We start from the raw sequence: 17,538 nt of genomic DNA on the forward strand, positions 1-17,538 counted from the left end.
TTTTGCGTAATGCAGCGCGGTTCGAAACCAAGATTCACACGTGCGCCTTCGTTAAGCCGGCACATTAATAGGAACCCCGTCAACTGTTATTTCCAAAGGAAATATTCGTTCAACTTTTTACTGTCGAATCGAACTGTTAAAACTTGGGGACTTTTAATTCACTGATATTTTGTAAACGACCGTTGCAATTTTCCTTCTTTTCTTTCAAGGTTTGAGAGAGCACTGTCGCGGGGAAGCATGAGAGGAAGAAGATCCTGGATCGAGGGGCAGAGAAACGTTCCTCGACGCAGCAGGCCCGACGGGTCCTCAAGGGACCACGGTTCCGTGGTCGGAGAGTAAGCTTGCAAATTGCGGCGTAGTTAGGGCGGAGAGTGAGTAAAAGTGCAGGATGGAAAACGTGCTCGCGAACGGTCGACAAGTGGCCCCAGCTCGTGAAGTGTCGTTGTTAAGAAGCTAATCACAGCCATGTCGAACAAGACTAATGCCACGAACGATTTTCTCGACTACGACATCACCGAGTCGTTCAGCCACTTCGACTGGACAGAACTGGGTCCCGTCATCGTCGTCTACTCCCTCACGTTTTGCCTCGGATTAATCGGTGAGTGCTCGGTTCTTACGCGCAGCAACGCGTTGGCCAATTTCTTTCTCATTCCCTCTCCCAGCGATTCAGCAATTTCTGCGCACCTCGTGAAATTTCTCCGTTCCACCACCGCACAGTTTACTCGAACAAAGGAATTGTACCCGCGAATAAAATTTCATACGTCGATGGAAATGCAATCTCATTCGAAATCGATGGAAAGCAATTTACGAGGCACCGAGGCAAACGAGTTGCGTTTATTGTATTTCCGTCACGATTTTGGTCCCGATCCTTTCGCTGGCTCGAGGTAGCTCGCGCAGATAATTAAGCGAATTTTCGATAATCGCCCCTAAAAATTGTCGAGACGGAAAATTTGCCCGGTGGATTTATTTAATTTACATGCCCGAAGAAGTTTCGCCGGCTCGATAGAGATAGATGTTTAGGCGCGCTGCTATTGCAACAGATTCCCTCGTATCGCCATCAACTGCGCACACGAGGTATCCTCGGCCTGCTGGAAAAATTGTTGTTATTTAAAGCAGTCGCGCTATGATTAGCTTTATCATCGACTTCCTCTATTCTGTCATTGTCACTCGCGCGATACTCGTCGGGCTGAATATACCGATGGAATCGATGCGAGCCTTCAATTATTCATCGCACTTTCATTCCCCGTGCCATCCAGGCGAATCGAATTCCATATGGCCCATCGACCTCCTCCCTTCCTGGATCCTCCCTCTCTGGCCGAGCTTTCAAACTCCCTTCAAATTAAATTAAACCTTATCAGTCACGTGCGCGTTTGCGCGATGCAAATTATCTTTCGGAATCGTGATTCCCCAGAAACACGCTAACAACGCTGTGCAATCTAAGTTGAAGTGCCCTGGAAGAGTAAAGTTCGCCAACGATATCGTTAGAGAACGCTGGCATGCTCCGTCTACCCGGAGCCGCTGTATTTCGATGGAGTTTCATTAACGTTCAATTGTACGCGAGCGGTCGAAGTGCGAACTTCTTCGGAGTCTTGTCCGCGTGAAACTCGCACAGCCAATACGCGAGCTGTTAATTACCAACTTTTAACGAGAAATTGGCCGAGGCGGCCGCGGTTAACCCGGTGGTTCGCGGTTTCGTTTTAGGGAACGTCGTCATCATCGCCTCCACGCTGTGCCCGAGATTGAGACCTTTACCAGCGACACCGACCAACGTTTTCCTGGGAGGATTGGCATCGGCGGATCTACTTCTCATCATCTTCTGCATTCCCGTGAAGGTGAGTTGTCACAATAGCTTTCTAGCTGATGTCACGAAATTTGCTTCGAGCGTGCGATAGAAGAGATATTGTTCGAGTATCGAGGACACTGTCTTCACCCCTGCTATTTATTTCTAACTCTGATCAATATTAATTAATACGTATCACGTTTGTACGATGCTCGTGATTTAATGGGCTCGTCTAACGACGCGGAATAGTAGAATCCCCGGTGATATATCGGAGAGATAGATTGTCAGGTCGAATAATAATCGATGGTTTTATTCCCTCGCCGCTGGTCGCGCAATAATTCATAGGGGAGGCTGTTTTCGCCATTCCGTATCTTGATTTCCAGACTATTCGGTTGCTCGTTCTTTTTACAAGAAACTTTCTTCGGCTGATTATGTGCCTTGCTTTGCGATCCATTCCCTTCTAACGACGAGCCTCGTATCGTCGATGATAGTGCAAAACCGCGTACGAGCAGTTTGTAAATACCGCGGTTCTGCATTTTACCGATTTTACAGGAGGAAGAAAAAACAGTATTTCAGCTATTTTAAGGGGGTTTTCTTTGACTGAATTTTTTTGGGACAGTTTTAGCACTCCTTGTAATAAATACTAACATCAATTCGTCGTAAAAATGCTTCATTTCTGTGTAAAGTCACTTTCACGCAACAAACGTGCCGTCACTTCGCCTGATTTCTCTGTAAATGCGCGGTTTTGCACTATCATCGACGATATGTCGATGCAGCGCCCTTTTTCGCTGGGGTTCTCAGTCTCTGGAAGAAAAGTATTAGGAGGCGAGAATGTTAGCAACGCGCAACAGTGTTTTTATTTTAAAATAGGCTGCAGAAAGAAACGCGTTTGTATCGTTGAGCCTACGGTTCGAGTGTGAACAAAGCTTCAAGAAAAGCTATTTTTTATAACGAGGAACGACTTCTACTTCGAAAGTATCGCGAGCGTAGGTTTCTATAATTTGTTTGCTACTTTGAAGATTTAATCTGACTTCTCTATTTCTGTCTGAGACTCTTAGACGTTTGATATACTTTCCTTCGTATTCTTTACCTCGAAGGATCCTTTGATAACAGTTTGCCGGGGCTGTAAAGAGCAACAGATGGAGTTGAAATAGCGCTTTGTTGGGAATCGATGGAAAGAAGTCGAGGCACCTCCCGGCGCGGCGTCGCGTCGCGACAGCACGCGATCACGCTGCGAAGCGTGCGCCGCGACATTCTGGCCTGAATGAAAATAAAATCGAATTGTGCCAAGTTCTAAAATTACGTATCCGAGAATCGACTCGGTGCCCACGCGCCAGTTTTCGACTCTATTTTACCGCCATCGCGGGTCAATTACATCTCGTTTCGCGTGACATTATTCCCTTGCCAGTAAACTGGATCAAACTTGGCGGGCCGTCAGGCTTTGCGCGCTTCGTTTTATTCCGCGCATCTCGCCGCTACGCTTTTACGTGTCTCTAAGGAAACTAAGGAAACCTCGTGTGCCGGAATCAACATCCCATCAAGGAGCTTAATTAAAATCCACTCTATCGTATTCGAACGACGACCAATCGTTCCTACAAACGTCTTTTCCCTCTCGAGGACTCGAAACGTCCCCCGACGGACAGAAGCTTCTTGGCGTTTTACTTCGAATTAAAAAGCTCTCCTCGACGAAATCGTTTTCTTTCGCCGAGAGCAGTTCCCAAGAGCAGACTCCGGCGGGGACATAGTCTCGAGAACTTTCCCGATGTCTGCGATGGTCGAGGGCAGCTTAGCCCTCGACAATCTCTGGGTCTCGCGACGCGCTTGAAACTTGCCCCTTCGATGGGGGAAAAATTTTTCGACGACCTCCTGCTGGGGCTATTAGCCGTTTTTCACGCGGCCCACTAATTTCACGCTGCGCCTCCTCCCGCGAGATAAAGGCATCCCTGGTGGTGTGTCAGGGTTAGGGGAGGATCCGGCGCGAAGGGAGGCCACGGAAGCCGAAGAGTCCTTGTAAGACGTTATTGCTTTTATACGCGGCAACAGTTTAATCCGACAGCGACACTCGGTCGACTCACTGACGTTTTCGCCGACAGCTTCATAGAGTCGTCTTCTTGGTGATCCTTCATTGCTCAGTTTTCAATTCAAGGGGACGTGATTTAATTCACTGCTACTTCGCTTCAATCGCTTGTCATATTCGAAAGCGTCGATCGTGACGCGTTTAGGATGTTTAAAAAATTTGGCGATCTCCGTGGTTCGATAAAAGCATGATTATTTTAAAGTTTTAAATTAAGCCAAGGTTAGCTGATTCGTTCTGTGTTTGATATATTAAATGGTGGGGTAGTTCTGAAACTGATATCCTGCTGTTTATACTTACGAAGTATAGGTGAAAAATAAAAGCGAGCTGATTTATTTTCGAGCACCAACGTCCAATCCATTCTGGTAAACTACGTCGTGGCAGCTGATTCACGAGCTCGGATACGAAAGAAGTACTTACTTATTTACATATGTTCTTACTTCTGAAGCTTCTCGCTAAACTTTTGGCGGATGTGACGTGAATCCCTCGGGGTGTGTTCTCAATTTTAGAGAGGATCCCTTTAATCGTTATTTATTCTCTGAGGAGTTGGGTCTCGGTTTCCCTCTTTCTAACGAAGCAATCTATGAGAACTGTATTTAATATTTTATGCGAAAGTCTCGAGCGTCGTTCAGAGGTAGGTAGTTATTGGAAGGGAGCTACCTTCGCCTTATACTCAGCGTTCCCCGCATGAGTCCCTTGAGTAGTCAGTGGTAAATCAATTATACTTCGGTATGCAAACGATCGTGTCGCATAGCTTCTCATATAGCTACTCAATTGACAATTAGTGCTCGAAGAAGGTGGAATGTCGTCAACGGTGTACTAAAATCGTTAATTTCTTTCTTCAAGACAGGAAATTGGTTACGCGTACCCATTATTATCTACCATAACGATATTCCTCTGGTCGAATACATAACCGACTATATCGTATTACTCGCTGGAGAAGGCGAACTCGCCGCGAAGAATAAAAGCACCGCCCCAGCGGGTAGATTTATTTGTTATGCCGCAGGAAGAAAATCTTTCCCTCTTTCTCGGCGCTCGTGTTTTCAGCGCGGAAGGGATATTGCATCCTGGATATTCGCTGCGCGATAAGTCAAGGGGCGAATGAGAAACGCCCGCATACGCACTGCTTAGTGTTCGATGGGATGGCTTCGGGAAAATTGCGAAATTTCAGATAAACGGTCCTGCGAATAAAACGACAAATCGACGATCATTTTTTGCATGCTCTTCCGCTGAGCGAGGGGGGAAAGATTTTACGTCGATCTACGATAGCTTTGATGTTATACTCCGTGAACGAGAATTTTCATGGTTATAGGATAGTTCGATAAGGGTTGCGAACGCGTTTCTGTCGGACCTGGTAGGAATTTATTAATTTATTACACTGCTTTCCGGGAATCGTCCTGTTTGGTACCGCGTCGTTCTTTGACATACCGCGATACTTTTAGAGAAAACAAATCTCCAGCCATCTTTATCGGTTTACCTTCTCTTAGCCACGCGCGTCCACTGCAGACATGTTTGCTACGGTTGTCGGCGTACTCGGTAGTACAGAAATACGACGCATAAATTTCCATGGCATCGAAAAACAAGTTGGCCGAAGGTGTCTTGCTCGGAGCATCAACTGCTGGGAATTATTTTCATGTACACTGGCATTCGAATCGGGGAAGTTTCATTTAAAGCACAGGGTAGTTTACGCAATCAGGGATTAAATACTCCCGTTATCGGAAACGTCGCAGCGTTTTCTACGACGTGGGATCATTAGGGAATCGAACTATCCCCGAATTTATCCCACACAGAATCTCCTCGCTTCCCAATTTGTCATAGATTCTCTGGCGTCAGCTGTAAGCTATGCGCGTGTAGCCCCGCCTGAAAGGTAATTTCAGCTGGTGCATGCAACCACCCTTAACCTGATTCCGACCGAACGCTTTTCATGGAAATTACTATGTGCAACTGTTCTGCTTGAATTAGGAAATTGACTGTAATTTCAATGAATGGAATTGGGTTGCATTCGTGTTAACAGCAGTGCCATTCAACTGCAACGACATCTCAGAGGGGGCGTAGCTAAGTAGTGGCGTAAAATTTTGTATGCATAAGAAATTTCTTCCCAAAGTGTTCTTAGGTCGACTAGATGAAAGGAGGTGCTGGTTAGTAAGATTCTAAAAGAAAATTCAGGCTTCCTCAAGAATGATCGTATGAACTGCTCGAAGAAATATTCTTCGCGCAAGGGAAGCGTTATCGCGAGGTTATAATGTAATGCTCTTTCCGCGGTTATCAACACGAGTGTCATTGAGCGCAGCCCACTCGATATATTGAATAACAGCGACAGTGATAAATGATCTTGAAATTCCGTTCGATAACGCTGCCTGCTTTCCGCAGCTGTTCACGACTTCTATCCACTTCCCTCATAGTTTTATCGGTTCTTTATCTAGTTTAACGATGCTCTGAATTCGCGGCGAGCAACAGGTACGCGCGGCGCGGCCTTCCCGCGGACCAATTTACTGAATACATTCATCGCCGGTCTGCTTATTCATTAGGGAAATGTACGATCACACTCCCTCCTTGCTGTATATAATATGCACTTTTCACTATATAATATGCAATTAATGCTCGGTGTACGTTCAATGGTTCAAGGTGGGACTGTAATTCGCGATTCGTACTCGCACACGCGCTTCCAATTTCGATTCGACGTCCCGATTCATCGTGATATTCTAATGCAATCAACGTGATAATCTCCTCTGGTATCACACTCGTCGTTGAATATTTAGTTGCTAGTTAATCACATCATTAAAATAATTTAAGAGAACTATACTCATAAGAGTCTACTTTGATCGATAGTTCTCAACGAGCTTAGTGCAGAGTTGCGTTAAGAAGTTATCAGGTAGCAGTACCCTCGGCCTTTATTAGAATACTAGTTACGGTATAACAGTAGCTTGACAGTGGAAAAAGTTGAATTACCATCGAGCTATTCAAACAAGCGTGAATGGCGGCGTACCGGTGTTCTGCTGAATGAGCGGCTGATTACACACGTGTCTCTACTACTTGCTGGTGTCACGTCCCACGCGCGCAATCCGTTTCCATTTTTATCTCCGTCGTTTCCGGGTGCACTCAAGCCTCTACGGTCGACCTTACGATCCAAGATCGCATGTAGATTCCCTCCTTTCAAGCGGTTCCTCCCTTTTCGTCAAGTTTTCTGCAATTCCAGGGCAGGGCTCCTGTTTCTCTGGCGCACTGCTCGCTGTACGAGCTTCGAGCGCCTCCTTATTTTTGCGGGGTATTAAAAGTTCGCGGATGCTAAAGTTGGGGAAAGTACTGGTGCATTTCGGAGGCGGGGAACTTCTTATTGAGCTGTGAAACGGATACGGAAGATGTTAAGTGCACGTGGGAATGAAAGCAGAAGAAGAATGAATCTCGCGATGCAGTTAAAGCATCTTACCCGAGGACTCTGCCTGTTTCGCCAGACTTATTCCACGAAATTATTATGCCAGCGCACTGGTGTCCTTCGAGGAGCAAACGCGGCGTAAGAAACGCCAGCGGAACGAAAGTTTCTAGCTGCGGATTCTCGGGATTCTTGAATCGAATCTTTCAAACCTTGTCCCAGATAGCAAGCTGGACCTTAAAGCAGAGTCACGAGGACAGCCTCGCCCATTGGCGTGAAAAGTTCGCCTGCACTCCGGCTTCGGGTCCTTTCGGATGCCCCTTGGTAATCCGAGCGGTGGCTTTCGGAAAGACGTAGCACCGTGGTGGTTCTTTGTCGAAACTAGCCCTTGTTGGATTAAAAAGCTAAATGTTGCTCGCGCGACAAAGCTTTCGGCGCCCCCTTGGCAGGAAGCCTTGGCACCGTGACAAACATCCGTAAATCTATCCTCTCGCGGAACTCTTTGTTCCCCCCTGTGATCGTCGACAAAATCGTTATTCCCGAGAATCGACGCCTTCGCGGCGCTGGGAGTTAACGAAGCAGTCCTTGGATATTTCTCATCCGAGGGGCCATAGATCTTGAGACAGTCTCTCGTGCGTAGCCCGCAGAAAATTTCATTTCAGTTTTAATAGATCGTGCGTTTCATATTTGATCCAGCAGCTTTCGAAGTTGCGCGTAAATTCATACGCTGTTGTTCCCATTGGACAGCTCCCGGAATACCTGTGCGAGAACGTAATGGTCAGTGAGACGTTATCGACCTAATGTTAGGGCGAAAGAGCAAAGTTTGCCGTTAAAAGGTGGCGGCGGGCAGGAGGCCACTCGCAATATTGGGCGACCGTAAAAAGCCGGTAAACTTGGGTCGATCGATGCCACCGGAAGCTACGAATATAGCCGGAAATTCTGTCATTCATTTACTTTGACGGGTTCGAACATACATCGTAATTCTGGAATGAAACGTTAGGGATATACCCGTCACGTCGCTTTTCCTACTTCTCTCAGTATGGAGGTTGTTGCATAATTTATCGTCAAACTTGCTGCAGTAGCCTTCCTGGAACTTACTGCAGGATTATTCGAAGAACTACGGCTGAAGTTTATGGACTTTCTTACATCTCTAAGTCTGCTGTGTGATTTAATGCGAATCATTTAGCTCGACAGCTGAATTCTTTTCAAGCAGGAAGAAGACAGAATCCTGGCAATTTTAAGAGGACCTCAGAATGTGTTGCGGCAATGCGTCTCTGAATACATCGTTCTGTAAGTTCCCTCCCCCTTTTGCGCTCAGCGCGATGAAAAGAGCAGTAGATTCCCCTCAGTGATTTAAAAGGTACGTTAAAGCGACAAAGCTCAGGTGTTCCGAGATCCCTCAATGGAGTTTCAGGCTCCAGGGCCACTCCGGCGAACTTTTAGGGGCGTATGCGAAGCGTGACATTAATATAATATAGTAATTTACATCAGCCACAGTGAAGTAGAGTCGTTCGCGATAGTCGCACAGAAAACGTTAACGGCTAATGCGATGTACTCGCGTTCGTGAACTTTCCTGCTCGTTACGAATAGTGGTGAGTTATCGTCGAGGGTACTCAAACGCTACCACGTGAGCACTTGGAGTCAGAGCAGATGGTTGCAACACATAGAAATACACATTTCACTGGCATTTCACTTCCATGCTCTCGTATTGAAGATATTTCGTTTCAGGTTTCCACGTACTAGACAGTATCGCGAGGCTTCTCGTATTTTTGCAACTGGTTTAAGTAGGTTTTCAACCCTAGCCTGTCGAAATTCAATTTTCCTTCTATCCATTGCGCGAGCGAGTATTTTCGAGTTTCTGACATAAAGTCCAGTCGAAGTGGTAGCTAATATAGCCTTCGATCATTTCTTTCCTGCCTTTTCAGTTTTTCTGTGAAAATTAATCTTCTAATGCCTCCAGTTTTGACACGTGGACGTGAAATTATATTCCAACCGCTCAGTTCACAGTCAACGCTGTAAAATTACGCGAGGTATGCACTGCATACACAGGTTTCTCGCTAATTAGCAGCTGGCTAATGAGAAAGAAGCATTGTATGTTCAGAGTTTTGCTTATCGAAGTTTGAATGAATCGCAGGAATTCCTACGGCGATTAAAATATTATTAATTACGCCCCGTACAAAGGTGGAGGCAATAATAACATCTCGATTGTACAATTGCTGAAACTTATCAGCGTTCGCTGAATGCCCGAGTAGAAGCTCGCGCAATGATTGTTTATCGAATGACGTCGGAAATCGTGTCGAAAAGTTCCATCGAAGCAAATTCCGTTTCCCATTCGTTCCTGAATCGATAGGCACATTTGGAGATAAGCTCTCCTTACGATAGTCGTCGATTTTACGCTATACGAGTCTCGATGTTTCCTTTCTACCTCTCCATTTTCGTCTGCCACTTTCCCTTCGCCCTTTGCAAATACAAGTTGGTCGACGGATCGTTTCGTTGGTAACCGATGCTCGAACTTCTCCGCCAAGTTCTGAAAGAACTTGCACGGATGTTCGCTCCACTTTCTGCTCGGCCATTATGGCGCCTCGGGTTTAAAGCACGCCGTCAGTCCCCTTTGAATAAGTTCGAATAGAAAACGCGGGCAGTACTCTTAAATGAAATGGAATTAGCATCTTCTCACTATCGGTTCAAATAGAATGTAAATTTCACCAAGAACGTCGTCGAAGCAGCTTTTCCTACCTTCCACCTTCGGCTGTCTAATGAAAATTCATTTGTCACCTGCAAATCATTCAATTTCTCTGAATCGCGAACCAAGAGATTTCGCTCGAATCTGATCGCTTCAAGAGAAATGGAAAACAGGGGAATGTTCTTAGAGTTTTACCTGAGGTGAATTGGCTTAACAGTGTATAAAGCGCTGCATTGTCATAAAACCACCGCTGCGTTCCTCGAATACTTTTGGCCGAGCTAGAACAGTCTATACCACTTGCGTGGCTCGCATATTTGGCAAGAATTTTCGAGCGCCACGCCGTTAGCGGCGAAATTGTTTCCTCAAACTTGCTCCGGCGATTTATTAAGCGAAAGCTTCTGCGTATGGCTGCCGCGACTGTGTAGCTTGCTTCCCGAGGCATTTTGGTAAACATAAATGCATATTAATGGCGAATGTTTGGCGCTAGACTTGACGCTTAATGCCGTCTCGTGAATTATTGATATCCTCTATCGTTCGTTCAATACTCGACTTTATTAGAGGCGACATGCGAATCCTAACATCTTCCTTTTAATCCTTGATATGAAATACGGTCTTACTCGGGTTATAAATTGTCCGGAACAGGCGAAGGTTTCGAATTCAATGCAAAGACGAAATTCCTAAAGGCAACGTTCGCCCGGGTTCAGTGAAATCGTGATAGCTGTGTGTAACCGCACTGCTTAGAGTCCTGCCAATGTCGTATTTCACAGCCAAAAACCGTGTTAACAGGCCGCTGTATCAGAATACCGATAAGTTAATCGGAGACCAATGGTCAGCCAGCCCCTGTCCTTATCGTCCTGCGCGAACCATAAATTGTACGTGGCCATTAGATGCATCCTATTTGCAGTAGAATTTATTGAACGGTCACTTGGCTATGAACGTTGTCATCGAAATTTCCCAGCCGTCTGGGAGGTACAAGCTGTCCAAAGCTGATTAATACAATTGTTACTCATCGGAGTCTACCCACTGTCGTATCGAACATTCTCTGTTTCCCTCACAGTCATTCGCCAGGTATGCTTCTTTACCCCTCGGCTTCGATCGTTTTGACTTTATCGGGTAATCCCGAAACGTTACAGCTTCCATTAAACCTCTTGTACAGCTGTAACAAGTGCCAATCACGCCAGGAAGCCCGGAAAAAGTTTGCAAACGCAACCGTTACTTGCCTCAACGGTTATTGCGCTATCGACGATTGGTCGTTAGTAAACTTGGCAAATTCCCCGGTTAATTCGATCTAGCACGCGGCCTCTCCCATTAAACACCACTGCTTTTACCGTGGCAGCGCTCTGCGCAGTCAATATTTCGTGACCCAGAAAACTGTCGCCTCGAAAACTATGCCTTACGCTCGGGTGTTCAAAATTTTTGCAATAGAACGGCGAAAAGCCACCCGCGCGATGCACGCTTTTTTCCCCAGACGCTTCTTTGTTGCTGCGAACAGCGGCAGACGCAATTTTCCAGAAGCAAAGTCTGGGGACGATATTACATGGTTGTAACAAAAGGGAAGGGATATGAGGGAAGCTCGCAGTCTCATATATTGCGATCTTTACATCGAAGTGGATCTTCGTTGCAGCTGCAGAATCGGCCGGTGCTTGAAGGAAGTCCCTTAAATTGAAAACGTGTCTGAATTATGAATCCCAGTCACCGACGTGACGAGTGTCTGACCACGATTCAAAGGATCAAACGGAATGCCGTCCCTAGAATTCGTTTCCTCGCGTTCACTGGGACGCCACATGGGCAACCGATTTCGGATTCATGCATTTAGAAGAGGATTCGGTACTCCTGTTTTATGCCAGGCAATCTTTGACTTCTTCGAGTCGTCTTACCGTAAGACCGCCTCCCCAGTTCGCCCTCAATTTTCCATTCCACAATCACACCGTGAAGTTTGAGAGCAAAGGAAACGACAGGCCTTGGAGATGCTTCCTCGGGTTCTGCGAATCTCTGACAGACACGGTCACGTGTAAAGTTGGCAATAATGGCGACTATCACGTGGAATTCAATTTTCCATTGGGCTGAATAGAGGTAAAGAGTTTTTATCCCGAATATTTTGGACCCTGCAAATACCAGTTCTCTTGTAACTTGCTGCCTCCAAAAAACGTCATACTTCATCCTCAATATTCGACGGACTCCAATTGACTGCGGGTCCCGCTCCTTTTAGAGTCGAATATTTTCCAAGCGCCCCCCTTTTCGAAAGAAGCATCGGGCGCCGTCCATCGGAGTTTGTCCCTGAATTCAATTTCCAAGCGTATGGAAAGCGTCGTGGCTGCAACACATGCGTTTCACTCGTTTTTCTTCTTTCCTTCCTGCACCGTCCGAACTCGCCGAACCTCGGACGCGTGATATTGACCGAGATCCCGGAGGGTCGAACCCACGGGAGCTTCCGCAAAAAAGGCCGCAGATGCTTTGATGAGCGGGACGACCGTCCATTCGTATTCCGTCGGAAGGAAAATAGAGGACGTTAGCTCGTGGCTCTCGGAGGACCGACCTCCAACGCGGCAATTCCCAGCAAAAATAGGCCGCTGGGAGGCCAAATGGCTGCCGAAATTGCACAAGGACAGGCCGTTGGGCTTGATTTTTCGTAAATTCGCAGCAGAAATCAGTTCCCTTCACGATCTCTTGAGAAACCCGCTTCGCTCTTGGAAGCAAGTTCCTCCGCAGGCAGAGGATCTCTTATAAAACTAATCTCCCAAAGTCGACGAGGGGAGGTCGCGGTAATTATTACACAAGGAAAGAAGATCGTCGTATGTTTCGGGAAGCTTGAACGAAGGGTTCCGTGCTCGAACTGCAGCCAATCGATTGGCGAAGTTAGACCAATAGTGGCCGAGTATTTTGTTAGGACAATGTTTATAGATTGCCCAGAGAACTGACGCGCGTTTGTTATTCTTCCGTTCCTGCCTAGCCGCGTAATTTCGCGACTTTCTATTAGATTGTTGCTGATAATGGCATCGCGCCTTGGGAAAATATGTTCGTAGCGGAAGAAAAACAATTTGCGTGGCGCGGCCCTCTTGCGCGCAGCCTCGAGGAAATGAGAACGCAACGAGCGGCAGCTGCATTTGCACGGAATTTTTATTAAATCTCGCGCAAACCGGTAACGAGCGTTTCATAAGGGAAACCTTAAAATCTAAGGAGCCGAAACGCCCGGTTGCCTCGTCCCGCGCAGACTCGTCCTACGGCTGGAATTCTTTCAACGAATCGCAATATTTCTGGGAAACGGCGGATGGCTGTTACACGGGGAATTTATCTGCGCAAGGTTACCTCAAATTCGCTCCCGCGGTAACGTTATCTCCGCGGGGAAGTGGAACGAACGACTGCCTTTTCAGGGCACGTAGAGCGCAATTACTCGTCTGCGATGATAATCATTTGTACGCGGGCTCCGCCGTGATAAAAACACGCGGCCTAATCTCGCCGCGGAAGATTTGTTGCGGGCGTGACGAGCGGCTGCACAAAAGCCTGCAAAGCGGTCAGCTGTGGCGGGGATACAGTCCGCTTCTGGATTTAATATAACAGGGCACTCGTTCCCCTTTCTTCCATTACGAAGCCACCTTCCTCCTCCGTCGAGGAGCAACGTTTCGTCTGAGACTTCTACTCGAACGTGCGAGGCGAAGAGAATTTTTTTATTCGCCAACCACCAAGTGGGAAACACGGGATAATATTGGGAAAGGATCGGGAGCGTTATATACCCAGTGGAATTTCATATCCCTGGAAGTTAATATTAACAGAGTACGTTATCGAAGTTGACGTTCTGTTGAGAAGCCACCCCGTAGTTAGGATTCCGGTAGGCGATAAAAAATTCCATATCTTTGGCTGGCGTTCCATTATTCAGAGTGGGCCCCCCTCCACCATCCGCATTCCATTGTCCTCGTACGAGCAATATTCCTGGATATCTTATAACTTGTCGTCTCGTTCGCTCGTAAATCCGATTCGCCCAACATGATTCCATCATTTCGTTCTTCTCTCGACAGCCGCGGTACGTGTTTCCCACCCCGAATGAATTCATTCAGAAATCCCTCTCGCCCACTCACAAATGCGCAGCAATTATGCCAGCTTTGTGTACACAGCGCACTTTCCCGCAGCCTGCACAATGGGAGCCTGAGAACCTCGGGAGCCTTTTCATCCAGCTAATTTCCCCCTGTAATTATTTTTCTACCTTGCTCCGTGCTGTTATAAATTTTCACCATCGGGGCTTCGCAATTTTACCGAACAATTATTCCTCTTTGCGAGCCCACCAGCGCCTCGAGAACGCCGTGTGTCCCTCGGAGATAGATCGCCACGGGTCGAACCATTTGTACGGAGAGTTCCGCCGTGGAAAGTAAATTTCGAGGCGTCAAGGGGTGCAGAGAAATCTACTTAATTGTTGCCACGTCAGAGTTGTCTCTCGAGGAGTTTCTCGAGGAGCTTTCAAATTTCTCGTCTACCTTTCACTGATCCCGTTCGCTGCCGCTGGTAGGGAACTTTTCAGTCACTGTGTAAACGGGCATCGACTAAGGGCAGCGCGTACATAAGTGCACCCGCGGTGTGCATGCTGTTGCAGAGACGAGGAGTGGAGGTTACACTCGAAACGCGAGTCTCCTTCGCTCTTTCTTGCTTATCAAAATCCCGTTTTGCGAGCTGGTAAAGTGTCCTGGCGAATAGATTTGGTGCGAATGTACCCGGAGCACCATATCTGGTAATTATTTGGAAATTCTTCGAACTTAATAAGTTTCCAGGCGGTCGAAGGCGTTACCGAATAATTTTCCCTCGCCCCGTGTTTTAAAATAATTAAAACTTCCCGCCAGCTTGGGAGATACTTTCATCCACCGAGTTTAAATGAAGTATTCCGTCGAAATATTTAGCTCGGAGTTGGTTCGTTAGTTTTAAGTTGCCAAGTAACTTAAAGTGTTACGCGGAAGGTCGGTTTTGTTGCACGGGAACCTGGTTTAAAGCCAGCTGTGAGGAAATTCACTGGAGGGTGCAGGTAGTCCCGAAATCTGTGGGCACAAGAGAGAATCGGGGTAAGGATTATTATTATTTGTCTGCTTGCTCGGTAATGCTTTCCCATCCCCGGATAATACAGGGTGATTAACCCTGTAGCGTGGTAATTATCTGGGGAACAATGGTATAAGTGTATTGTTCAGAGGGGATTATATTCAACTCACATACAGAAGAATTATTATACATCTTTCTGCTTGAAGAAGTAAAGGGGACTTTCTTACGTTTTAAGTATAAAAATACAGATCCTTCTGATCAGTTTAACATTGTGTATTTTCCTTTCGATGTCTATTGTATCCCTTGAATTCCCAGAGATTTCTTATTCGCCAGTTTCAAGTGAATGATGCGAAACACCTCAGGCGTAAGAGCATCAATTTTCAAGAGAATCTTTCACTTTTCTGATAGACGTGCGATGATCGCGTGTGGCGTTATCTTGTTCGATAGAAACGTCAGCAGCCGAGAACGCAATTTATGTTCCGTATCGACAGTGGCGCGGCTTTGTCGCAGCTAGCTGATCCCTTATCACTCGTGATTTATCAGGTGAAACGATACTCCGATCCATACGATCGATTTCGTTGTACCTGATTTCAATAGAAAACTCTGTCGCCGAAGTTTCTTAACTATTTCAATTATGTTAAACAGACGAATATTTACCATATTCCTGCACTCGGAACTCGGTTAAACTCGCCCCCTCTATTGAATGGTAAATTAAATATAATCGGATTTACGCGTACCTTCATTCGGAAGTTGTCCAGGAAAATCCCCGAGGAAGAAGGTAGATTAATTCCATTCAGTCACTGCGGAATGTTTCCCAAACTCGAGCTCACGTGTATCGAGCTCAGGGAATACATAGTAGAGGAGCCGAACGCTTTTTAAAAGCATTTACGGGTTTTTGATGGACCCGCGAGGGGTTTAGTTATACAATCGCCGAAACCGCTACAAATAGAGTTGTCGCTGGGGCACGCGTCTTCCAATTTATCTCCCTGCCGAATCACATCGCTCTCGAGAACATTTGGGCAAATTTTATCTACGCCGCGGGGGTTTCGAGGACGGGGTAGAACGTAATTACTAAACAATCTCCAAACCATAGAACCTGTGTTTCCTGCTGTCGATTTCGAAATGCAGACAATAACGTTTGGTTAGTTTTCGCGAATTTGTGGTTGCCCTGAAAAATTGCCAGAGCATCCAGCGCGGAAGCTTTCATTTCGTCGAAATAATAGCTTCGCAGGATCCGTGCGGAATTTTTTAACGCTGAAAAAGTCAAGCAGACGATGCTTTCATTTATTGAAGAACATTTTCACAGATGACTTTAGAGATTTCGAACGATTCTCGGGCGTAGAACATCGCGGATAATAGGGAGGTTTTCATGCAAACAAGCCAGCAACGAAGGTGGACGACAAATTTCGGCCGCAGTTTAATCTCTGGAAAGAAGCGCTCTCGCCAGTTCTCAAATAGAGGGGCATTCCAAAAGAAGTTTCGCGCGCAACGAGCCAGGACGATTCGCGGTCCCCAGAATGCTCCAACGGATAGCGGAACGAGAGGTTTGGGGGATGGCCCGTAAGAGATTCGTTGCTTCGTTAAAACGAATTGCGACGCGGGAAAAACTGTGGCAGTCGTTTAGCGTTTCCACGGCACCGGCGCACAGTGGGACGAATCGACGTTTAGGTAGGCATTCAGTTCATTTCTTACATATTTCATCATTTCATGAATGTAATCTAAGATTACAGGTAATGTATTGTACAATAAATACAATAATCATTTTTTTTCTCGTCGCTCTTTTTAATAATGGGACTTGAAGAGTCCCTTCATGTTGATTTCCATATATATGGATCGGGGCTTATTAATAAATTATTTAGAACATCTTGATTTGTCATTTTTCGGCTGCTCTTTTTGCGTATAATTCGCAGTAGTTTTTAAAATCATTATTTCGGGCGTTCTGGGCTTCCTCGGTTAAATATTCCAAACAAAATTTTAGATTTCCATTTTTAGAAAATGACCAGCTTTTACACATTGGAATAATTTTAGTTAGTCTTTTTCTTGTAATGAAAAATATAAACACTTATATTCTATTGCCAGCTTAAGATTTTTTGTTACCATTTTCGTATTTTTTAACTTTAAATTACACTAATTGAGTAATGTTCAAATATGATAATAATGAATAATATATGTTGGAAGTGAATTTATTAATAAGCCCCGATCCATATATATGGATGTATATATATGGAAATCAACATGAAGGGACTCTTGAAGTCCCATTGTTAAAAAGAGCGACGAGAAAAAAAAATGATTATTGTATTTATTATACAATGTATTACCTGTAATCTTAGATTATAATCATTAAATGATGAAGTATGTAAGAAATGAACTGAATGCCTACCTAAACGTCGATCCGTCCCACTGTGCGGCGCAGCTCTCGCCACGTTCTGGCAACTGTCTCGAAGCAGTCGATGGTTCACGACGATGCGAGAGAAAAATTGGCTGACTTGGAGGGGAAACTGTTATTAGTTGAGAGCTGTTCGCGAAAGGGTAATCTACTTTTAGCTACTTCCTCCCGCTCTATTTGTGCGCTAAGTGCACTTGCATTACCGCTTAAATAGCTCAATCGTCCTACT

At 45.9% G+C, this 17,538-nt stretch overlaps 1 protein-coding gene across 7 annotated transcripts in view; it reads left to right on the top strand.

The window, feature by feature from the left end:
* LOC143374998 (pyroglutamylated RF-amide peptide receptor) overlaps positions 1-17,538 on the top strand; it is a 53,894-nt gene that overhangs the window by 14,392 nt on the left and 21,964 nt on the right. For all 7 annotated transcript variants that reach the window (XM_076823671.1, XM_076823670.1, XM_076823675.1 and 4 more), the window contains exons 3-4: positions 210-598; positions 1,702-1,832. In XM_076823671.1, coding sequence (XP_076679786.1) covers positions 466-598; positions 1,702-1,832 — 264 coding nt within the window. In that variant the 5' untranslated portion in view covers positions 210-465. The remainder of the gene's footprint in view (positions 1-209; positions 599-1,701; positions 1,833-17,538) is intronic.

Source organism: Andrena cerasifolii, chromosome 12, assembly GCF_050908995.1.
Source record: "Andrena cerasifolii isolate SP2316 chromosome 12, iyAndCera1_principal, whole genome shotgun sequence".
NCBI classification, from domain to species: domain Eukaryota; kingdom Metazoa; phylum Arthropoda; class Insecta; order Hymenoptera; family Andrenidae; genus Andrena; species Andrena cerasifolii.